The sequence below is a fragment of the Teleopsis dalmanni genome, chromosome 1 (assembly GCF_002237135.1).
Source record: "Teleopsis dalmanni isolate 2A chromosome 1, ASM223713v2, whole genome shotgun sequence".
In the NCBI taxonomy this organism is placed as follows: domain Eukaryota; kingdom Metazoa; phylum Arthropoda; class Insecta; order Diptera; family Diopsidae; genus Teleopsis; species Teleopsis dalmanni.
Window position 1 is genome coordinate 183,138,084 of NC_051846.1, and position 11,628 is coordinate 183,149,711.

The window sequence follows — 11,628 nt, forward strand, 5'->3', positions numbered from 1 at the left end:
TTTTGTAAATCATGCCAATCTATCATGAAAATATATTGTATATATACAAATGTGCTTTATGTTTTATTATCTTTTTTATGAAAATATTATTATTAGTAAAAAAATTCAATAATTGTTAAATTTCAAAATTAAATTATAATGCATTTATATAATTATGTATATAAACATTATATCAAATATATTAATTTTTTTTTGAGTTTTGAATTGTTAACAAAAAAAATTAATAAAAAATTCGCATACATATTCGGTTATAAATATTATTAGAAATTTATAAAACATATTTAATAGAACAAGAAAATATTATTTAAGCAATAGAAACAAACAGACATTTATTTATAACGAATTTATAAATATTTTTTTTTTAAACGTAATATTTGAAACGCACAATATTTACAAATAATAATCGAAATTATTTAAAACAATACAAAAGTTCCATATCAATTCATTTTGGAAAATACGTAAATTATTTACAAATAAATAAAATTGTAAACATGAATGCAATTCATAAATGGAGAAATTTATTAAAAATATAGGCGAGTTGTTTTACTCTAAAAAGCAAATTTACTTACCGCCTCGGTCACTAGCGCGACTATGCCGACCAGCGGCTTGCTCTATTATGTCGTTTAAGACCATCACATCTTTAAAGGAAGATAAATTGAACATTTATTTTTTGTTAAGTTATAGTTAAAATAATCATAGGAAGTTCTATATGACTCATACCTTTCATGTCGACCACCGTTTGCGTTTGGACGGGCTCGATAAAAGGATTGTCGTGGTGTTTTATTTTTCCGGCATCATCAGTACATTCAAGGCCCAATTCCTATGAATTAGAAATATATTATTAATACGTGACATATTAGACTTACACCAATCTTTATTCTTATCTGTTTATAAATAATTTCTACATATTTGTTTTATATTATTTGTTTTATATTGTTTTATATTATTATTAAATTGTATATATAATTTAGTACTTAATAATTGATGTAAGGTATCACTGAGTATCAATATTAATAGATATATTATGCATATATGCGTAACAATAATTACTATATGTATACTGTATTTTAGTACCTAATAAAGAAAGTTCTTCATTATTTATAGCGTGTTGCATGTGATTGGCAATCTATTAAAATCCCAACGAAAGAGAATTAAAGAGAACTACCATATTACTGAATTCGTCCTCTGGGAACAATCAAATATATAAGTATAAAACTATTTATGAGACCTTATTAGAAAATAAACTCAAAAAATTTTCAAGTAATTATATATCTAATTTGTAGCCTATATAATGTACCTATGCACTTATACAATTCATTACATATCACAGCAGAGAAGCACAAAGTATATTAAAATATTCATACCGTTAAAGAAAAGGTTAGGAACCATTAGCATAGATACTTATTATTACAAACTCTAAATTAATGCAATTTAAACCGTTGGCTATTTAAGCTAGCTGAGTATAAAACCTTACAAAAAGTTTTGTGAAAGACATTATAGTTATCACAGAAATCTAGTTTGCTATATGGTCTTATATTATTGAACCAAACACTGAGTTTTAATTTTTGTTTTAATTTTCATAATTTTATCTAATATGACATTAAGTTGATAATAGACTTTTTGGAAAATGTAAATCAACTGCTTCATTTCGTATCGGTAAATAAATATATTATGATTATAAGACGGTTTTTTTCGCTCTGGTAGAATGTCTTTAGTACAATATTCAGAAGTGTGTAAGAAACGTTTTTGCATCCCGTCTTGCAAAATATGTGATGTATTTAGATCTTGAAAGTTATCCTATAATTTATCTCTTATGTGTTTGGCACATCCATTTCAGACCGCGAATCAAAATCGCTTCAATAAAACAGGCAATTCGAAATTTTTGTATGAAAAAAATTTTTAATTAAAAAAACAAATCATTTATCTAGCGTAAAATAGTACGAATTATGTCATTGTATAGCCATAGACTAACACTAAGAAATTTGTTAATACATTTAAAACCATTCAAGTTTAATTAGTTTTTGGTATTATTTTATAATAGAGAGTATAACGAAAATTACTTACGTAATCTCGATGTTGTTCCTTATGATTATTATCCATATAATTTGTACCATTCGAGGCAGCACCCGATTGATGTCGCGTATTTCGATTTCTTAATTTACTTTCTTTGGTCATCGTACTGGCACCCAAGGCTGCCATACCACCAAGCAAATCATTATGCGATGTATACGATATTCTTGACTGATGCGAGGTATAAGATGAATGTCTAGAACCTATGCCATTAAAAAAAAACCTTATTAATTTTTATATTATTCGTTGAGTATATGTATTGAAAATACCTAAATTGCCATAATAAACTGGCACAATAATAGCACCATTTTCCTCAGACATCGGTGTTACCGCATTGGAGTCATCTGCATAAGGCAAATGCTGTTGTGCATCTTGATATGTTGACAGTACGAGCGGCTTTCGATCGCTTCCTGGTATGCCAAAACGTCCTCGCCCATTCCGTATTGTATACTGAGGTGGTTTTTTGTTTGAATTTTTTGTTAGTAGTTGCTTTATATTTTACACACATTTAGGGTAGTAGTAGTAGTGGTGAGTGGCAAATATGATATAAGATTATTATTCAAAATAAAGTTTAGAATGACTTTATGAATTGATTGACAACAACACAAAACCATAACTAAAAACTAACTCCAAAATTATATACAAAATATTTAATCAGAACAAATTTAAAATCATATATCGAATATGTCAAATGAAAACTATTTAAGCGATATAAAATTATGAAAAAATATTATATAAAATTTACATAATTAGTTTTTATTAAAAATATTAAAGATTAAAAGATTAAAATAGTACAGGATTTGAGAATAGGAACTGCACTATGGGCATTAAGTGTGGCCCAATATTTATTAGGAGCAACAGAATACAAAAAAATACTGTAACATAAAGTTAAACACGACAAAAAGTATAGGTATGATTATAGATGATTATTGTGCATTTTACAAACGATATCGAGATGGAATGAGCTTAAGATAGTTATGTAGATGCGATTTTACGATCGTTATATATATTAGATATACGAATATAAACAAAATATTAAATCAAATGATAGTAAATAATTATACAGTAACGATTATGGATAATGATAGTACCTAAAACACAAAATAAACACTAAATTTTTAAGGTATTACTGGATTATATAGTATTTGCATGTAAGATACAATAGAATGGTTACAATATAAATATTTTATTATATATATATATATGTATATATTAAGTTGATATTATTACATTTTACATATTACATACATACATACATACATATATGCACATACATATACATATACGTTTAGGTGGTGTTAAATAATGTCGACAACGAATTTTTATTTTGATAGATACAAAATTTGCCATATTGATGTGTTTGGTGAGTTCAGATGAAGATATAATGCTATTATTATGTATGTAACAAAATAGTATATATGTGGTATATAGCATAAAATTATATATTATATAAGGAACAATGCTACGTATTAGCTTTATTGTGAACAGCGTATATACTACATATATAATACTATTTGTTTAGAAGTTTGTTATATTTGCATTGACAAATTGTATGGCGCGATTTTTGGCGCTTACCTTATGTGAACTACGTGATCCCCTGCGTATGTTAAACGGTGAACCAGGTAAGGATAAGGATGTCTAAGTTTTTTAATTTAAATAAAAATATATAGAAGAAGAAAAAGAAAAATAAATGAAATCAAATATTCATCTATGCAAATTTTGGTAATTTTTTTGTTAAATATTTCTTTTATTGCAGAATTGAATTTGTATAACGAGTGAGAGAGTTAAAAGTACTAAATACTGTGTATTATGTATGTGGTGGTATATTGTATATATGAGTATATGTATGTTTATGAACTTTAGTTACTGGAGATCCAAAGTTATTTATAGAAAGAATGACAGAATAAAGTGTAACTTTTTTGGAACATAACTGGACTTGGTATGATTTGTTTGCAAATGTATGGATAGTAAGAGTTGTTTTGAATTGAGTTTTAAAATTGAAAATTTATATAAACTAAAGTAAATTAAAAAAAATAAAAAAATTTAAATGTTTAACGTCAATAACATAATTTAAAATAAAATAAATGAAAACGTTGTGTTGTGAACTAATTAAAACGGCATAGCAAAATTACGACTACGAAGGGGACGGGTTTAAATAAATCACTGCTACAGTATTGGACCAAAAGTCAACAATATCTAAACTATATTCATATAGTCATAAACAAATTTTCATATATGCTTATTAAAATGAATAAATTTTTGTTTTAACAGAACTTAACTCTTTAATTAATTAATTTTATTAAATATACAATTCATTTTAAATTACTTAAATTTATTAAAATTTATTTCTATAAATCACTTTTAAACATGTTTAATTATTAATTTTGTTATTTCTATAATTTCAAAATTATTTATGCAAAATTTAAACAAACTAAGAAATTAATTTAATTACTTAAAATTAATTCTACGGCATTTCTACAGAAACGAAATAAATTTTTCAAAAAAAAATTTTAAAAGGAAATTTCCACAAAAATAAGGAATTATTGTATTACAGTTTCCAATGAAATTGTATCTGAATTTGTTGTTGTACTTGTATTGACACTGGTAATGTTTTTCGGTTATTTTTTGTTGTTGTAATTGTAATTGTAATTGTAATTGTAATCTTAGTTTAAGTTTTTTATTGTTTGCAGTTTGTATTGTTAAGATACATTTGTATTGTACAGAGAGTCTTGGCAATGTTCAATTTATAAGTATTTGTAAAGCCAATTTGTGTCTTTAAATAATGTTCTTTAATATTAAGAACCTACCTGAGCAAACGATGGAGCAAAATTAATTTAAATTTTTATATATTTTTTGTACGTTCTATTAAGTTTTCTTTAACAATCGCACAAAAGTTCGCTGTTTTGCTTTATAAAAAGTTAAATCAATTTATTTAGACGCTCGGAAACAAGTAATGCCATAGTGAAACTGTATTTTAGAGAAAGTAAAATTCTAAAGCCAATTAGAAACAAGGCAATTGATGTAGGCAAATGCAATAAATATCAAACATAAGTCAAAAAATTTGTTTCAAAGTAATGCAATATAGTGTGAACCTAAGTACCTAATTAATTATTATTGGTGACAATTTATTTAATTGTTTAATTTGTTATAATTAATTTTTAAATTTATTGTAATTATTTGAATTAAGCTCTTTTGTGCTTAAGCGGCAACGGCCAGGTTTAAGCTTAGGTGATTAAATTGTGATATAAGTTATTTAGTTCTAGAGCAGCATAAAAATAAATTTAAATAAAGGGGATGAAAAAAATTAAATAAATTATTTAGTTAAATATTATACTTATTTTAAAGTACACTATCCTCATTTTGTTAAGATTTGTTAAATAAATACTAGTATAACTTATGCTATGTTATTTAGTTTAGTTTAGTTTAGTTTAGTTTATATCAATAGCTTTTTTGTCAAACTATAATAAAATCCTTCACACACATACTAAAAATTAAATACTTAATATTTACTGAAATATTTTTTAATTTTTATTTTATTTATTTTTATTTTATTTAATTATTTTGATTCTTGGCATAAAAATCAATCCAAATATTTTTATAATAATAATGTAATTTTATCAAACCAGATAATGCACTCTCTTTCTCAACATTCAATCTGGGAATATTCCATTCTCATTCATTACAATTAATTATTCATTTCTAACAGTGTCTTGTTAAAATAAACGTTTAACAACGACACCCAATTTTGTAGCTACTCCGACGATATTACTATAGGTATTAGCCAGAAGCCCTAACGCTTTAAGATCGTCATTCATAAAACTTGAGAGCGCCACTGCAAAAATCGGGTGAAAAGTCAATCAACAAAAAACAAAATATATTCTGAGATCAAGTTTCAGATTCTGTAGTGACCAGTTTAATTTTGACAATACTAGCTTTGAAGCAGTCAAAAAATTCAAATACTTTAGAGTGCTACACAACTCTAAAGAAGACACATCAGCTGCGATATAAGATAGAATTCAGGTAGCAAATGAGACATACTATGTACATATAAAACTTTTTAAATATAAAATTTTATCAAGCCAATAAAAACTCCGTATGTGTATAAATGTTTAATTAGATAAGTCCTAACGTATGGCTGTGAAGTATGGACACTTAAAACAAACAAAACATGTCAACTACTATCCCATTAACGGAAAGTATAGTGAAAGGTTTTTGGCCCAATACGTCTAGATGATGATATATATCGTATTTGCAACAAACATGAAAAAGATAACTGAATTGACAAGCAGAATGTAATAGGATACATAAAATCACAACGACTAAGATGGTTAGGACATGTTCAACGTATAAACCGAGAACGATCAGTAAAACAAGCACTTGTAAGAAACGTAATTGGATCCCGAAGAAGAGGCAGACCCAGAAAGAGATGGCTAGATAATGCTGAAGAAGATTTAATCAAACTACGCTTGAATGAGTGAAAAACTTGGCATCGGATTAAGTCAGATGGCCAAACTTGGTTGAGGAAGCACCGGTTCACTCAGGACTGTTATGTTTAGGAAGAAGAATCTAATTGTATGTTAATATTTTGTGTTGTGCTTCGTGTTATAATAAAACAATTTCATTTACATTATTGACAACTTTATAAATGGATTTACTAAAAGTTATTCAAAGTCCTTATGAACGGTTTTATTGGCTCGACAAATGTTTTACCTTAATTGAGAGAGGAAAAGAAAGTTTGATTGATAGACAAACAGATAAATAGTCAATAAGTGCAAAGTAGGGGCGGGAACAACTGATTATTGCAGTTTATATAATATGTTACATCCCAAACGCAATAAAAGTGACTTTGATATGATACTAGATCCAGAACTGAATTTCAAAGGGTCTCCAATTCATAACTAAAAGAAATTATGGTGCAATTACTTGATGCAATTATTAACTGGCTATTGGTGCTTCAAGTAATATCTTTTCGAAAGTAAACTTGAAGTCAACCCATTCTATCTAAACGGTATAGTTTATATAAAATCTAAGCTGAACATATATCATATTTAATTCAACGCCATTCAATGTGTAACCAACAATATTGGAGAATGACAATATATCTATGAAGGGTTTAACAAAAAATACTCAACATTTACTATATTTAGAATATACGATAAGAACCAAAATTTTAGTTAAATATATAAATGTAAGTCTATATAATCAATTTTTTAAATAACTTTTTTTAAATTAGCTATTATTATAGTATAAAAACATATAAATTTTTTTCTATTTATCTATCTTTACATTTATTTATCTATTATTTATCAATGCTCATCTGAATATCGCTTTGTGGTTACTACATCTAGTCTACAGAATGCGTTGTGGTATTTTTCTATTAGGATAACGCATTGTGGTCGAATATTTACGAAGTATGAGGTATTTAGAATATTTTTTATAGTCATTTTTAATTTAGCAAATTTTTTTTTACAATGGTTTGAGTTTACCACATTTAATTATAATATTACTATAATCAGTTTATTTAGCTCAATACCTAATATCCAAATCAAACTGAGTTTCGAAGACTTTAAGTATAAATTAAAATTGTATAAAATGAAGGAATTAATCCAAATGTTGAACCATATACCTGTTCCGGCTTAAATTAAACAATGGACGTTTATATCAAAGCAAAGTTGTAAGTCTTTTAATTGAAATGTGTTTCATGTATGTAATTTTCAATTGCAGTCTTAGGAAATGAATTTATTTTTCAGTCCGAAATTACAAACAAATAAAAGTTACTTGATATTCACCGGCTTGTGGCCGAACATATTGCTTCTTTATGGAGGAATGATAAAATACTATTTTAAAATATCTACTGTATTTATATAATCTACAAAAGTACAAAAAACCAAACTAATTTTTTATTATTAGGATAGAGTGAAGTAAGAATCAATTAGCTACGCTTAGACTATTTGGTTTTAAGCTAAAAAAATATAACAAATAGATAATAAATATAGAAGATTACAGTGATTTACCACTGCAGAAATATGAGACCAAGAATATTAAGATATATTATTAATTTACTGAAAACAAACTTGAGCAGATAAGTATATATTTTTCTAATCACTTTATCGTAGAGTATAAGGTAAAACAAATAAAAAACTATACTTAAAAGTAAAAGAAAAGTTTTCTAGAATTCACTAACAAATATTCATTTTCCTAACTTTATAATAACTTTATATATTACTAACTTTATATCTAATGCCCAGGACCGCTTTGAGGCGGGCTTGACTTTTTTACGATTTACAAGACAACCAGACATCAGAATGAAAAAAGGTCTTTGGATTTGGCTTTTTTGACCTCAAATTATTCTAGCCTGATTTTTTCAACTTAAATAAAAAATGAGGCATTAGAGGGTTAAAAGTTTCAATATTTTCTTTGTAGATAAAATATCTTCTAATATGTGTAAAGGAATTGTTTATATGCAAGAACCTCAATGAATTATGTTAATTTAATTATAAAATTATAATGATTATTGCATTAATGTTGTATATATTTATAACTTATAACATATTAATAATTAATAATAGACTATATTAACAATTTAAAATAAAATAATTGGTTAAGGCACAATGCAATGTGAAGTCATGCAAATGCAATTTTATATATAACATTAATACCTATGTTTTTCTACACCTAAAATATCCATTTATTATAAATGCATGAAACAGTTTTTAAATAAAAAAAAAATATTTAAGTATTAATTTGGATTATTTTTAAATTTTTTTCTATGAAAATAATTGGGAAACTGATTCGCAAATATTTGATTAGAATAAAATGTAAAATAAATTTGCATTATTATTACAACGAATGTTATATTAATATTTTTTATTATATCAGTTAAATAATGTTTTGAGATTAAACTTAAGGCAGCTAATCAATTTCAGCTATTGATTGATTTATTTATTTATCTATCTTTTATTTATCTACATCTTAAAATACAGCCTAATTAATAGATGGATGAAAATTCGTAGAGAAAGAAATGAACCTCACTGAATTGATTGATCTTATAAAACAGATTAATAATACTTGATAAGACTGTAGCAACTATTCTCAACATTCTCATATTCTCAACATTTTTAAAATTACACGAATATGGAGCCTAAATAAACCTTAAAAAAATCAATACTTTACTTTGCAAATTTCGTTGAAACTCGAAATCTGATATGAGATTTAAACATATTTCACTTTGATTATATCTTGCAAATCTTTATCAACAAGTAGGAACTTAAGAATAAGAGCATCAGAATGAGTTCCCAATGCGATATTTTAAAAACAGCAAAACTCTTCAGATATGGCACCTACAAACCAAAGACACAATCAGTAATGTAATGATTACATTATGCAAATATCAAGTTTATATATTGGTAAACAGGCTCCATAGCTTTGATACATGGGCCCCACTTTGACTACGCTTGGACTTTATTAGTTCCCTTAATGATAAGTGAGCCAATAAGAGAATTGCTTACACCTGAATAGTGGTAGACCATAGAGCATTGTGAGTTCCCTTTTTTTAGATTGAATGTGATTGTGATTGATTAAATAATAAGTATCTTGTTAAGAGTTGGTGATTTATTTCAAGAAAAGAGCCTTTTTTCATAGTTTTATGTAATAAAATTTTATTTTGAGCAGTCTACCTACGCAGTCCGTATCGCAGTCTAGCTACACTCATGGCTCACAAGGTAGCCATCGACCTAGTATATTATTTTAAATCTAGAGTAGAATTATTGATATTGATATATTGGTAAATAGAGTAACATCAGTTTTTCAGTATCGAACAGGTCATTATTTTTTGAGAATTATTGAGATAATTTGCTCCACTATAGGATATTAGAAGTAGTACAGTAAGTATTTTCTAAAATTAAAGTTCATTTTATAAGTGATCTATAGATTATAATACCAAGTCTTATTATATAACTTTTTTAATTTCTTTAAGATGTAATACAGTACCTACCTAAAACCGAAAGCTATTTCAAACATAAAACTATTAATATTAACATTAATTAATATTTTTATTTCTTGTAAAATTTAATAACACAATTAATAATTTAATTGTTTAATTTATTAGGAGAATTAACTAATTTAGTCTTTTATACTTTTGATAAGGAATTTTTTATTTCTTAATAAAAATATTAAACATATAAATTCTTCTTCGAAGGAAGTCGGCAGTCATATATGTAATTACGGCCTGGAGAATATATAATAATGAACACAGTAGACCAGAAAATAAATATCAAAAACTGTGAAAAATACATCTTTTAGACAGAAAAGTTTTAGACGAAGGATGATTATAGGCTATTCTTTTAAAAATTAATACAGGAATCTTACCTTAAGAAGTCAATATCTAAATATTAATTGCAGATAGTTTTCCATATTTTATAGCATTATTTTTTTTTTTGTTTTTAAATTAATGTGCTAGGAAATAGAAGATGGTCAACTCTTATGTCAAAAGTAGTTTAAGAATAATAAATTTCAGGTTTTTTTTTAATTATTCAATCTTTGTGTTCAATAACATAAACTTATAAAAACAACAAGTAACTATTATTTTTCTAACATTTGTGATCATGCATGATATTTAATAAATAACAACAAATAATGTTAGAACCACAACTAATTTAACATTCCAGGAATTCTTCTAATTTCATACGCTTTTGGCAGAAAATTGTTAAAATAAAAAAAAAAAATAATAAAAACTAAAACTACGAAAAAATTACAATGACTAATGAACCAATTAAAATTTTCTATTATTAAATTTAAACGAAATGAAACGTATGGTAAAGATAATTATTCACAAAATGTGTAAATTATAAAATTAAAGTTAATAAAACTTAGAATAAACCGAAAACGGAATGTTTAAATTAACGAACATGTCGAAACGCAAAGAAGAGAAAGGAAGAAGAATTAACTTGAAGCACATTAGCCAGCTGCGGTATACTTACCGTGCTAACTTTACGAACTTTGGTAGCGGGTGCTGAAGTAGGTGCTGGTTGTCTTTGTATAACGCTCACCGACTCCGACTCCACTTCGACACTGCGTATCGACATTTTCTCCTTATTGTTGTCATCATTGCCCTTCTCACCGCCTACAAAGAGTTCATAACTAATACACGAATAGGTTGGACTCTTTGCTAGTTCTGGATGTAAGGCCGCTTCGGCTGCTTCCGCTGCATCGGCCGCTGCTTGTGCCGCCGCATTAGCACGTTCCTCTAACTTGGCAGCTTTCGCCGCCGCCGCTTCTTCTGCTTCCTATAAGAATATATTAATTTTGGGGGGATTTAAGACTACGGTGCACTTGGAAGGAAATTGAAAATAGAGTGCAATAAACTAAGAAGTGAAGCAAAAATTATAATTGTAATGACCTTATTTAGATCAAATTAATATAAATTATACTCAAGTGAGAGTATAAACTAAAAATAGATACAGAATTTAGAATAGTATAGAAACATAAAAACCGGAGTAAAGAAGGTTGATACTGTTTAAGTAGTCATTTCATATTTAATAATTTATATTTGGTATTTTA

The 11,628-nt window shown here is 26.4% G+C and overlaps 1 protein-coding gene across 1 annotated transcript in view; it reads right to left on the bottom strand.

Annotated features, from left to right (window-relative positions):
- Positions 1 to 561: 561 nt before the first annotated feature.
- LOC119666867 (sodium channel protein para-like) overlaps positions 562 to 11,628 on the bottom strand; it is an 11,743-nt gene continuing 676 nt past the window's right edge. The window contains exons 2-7 of the mRNA XM_038076145.1: positions 11,049 to 11,354; positions 3,646 to 3,708; positions 2,340 to 2,559; positions 2,065 to 2,273; positions 721 to 820; positions 562 to 638 (exon numbers count right to left, since the gene is read on the bottom strand). Coding sequence (XP_037932073.1) covers positions 562 to 638; positions 721 to 820; positions 2,065 to 2,273; positions 2,340 to 2,559; positions 3,646 to 3,708; positions 11,049 to 11,354 — 975 coding nt within the window. The remainder of the gene's footprint in view (positions 639 to 720; positions 821 to 2,064; positions 2,274 to 2,339; positions 2,560 to 3,645; positions 3,709 to 11,048; positions 11,355 to 11,628) is intronic.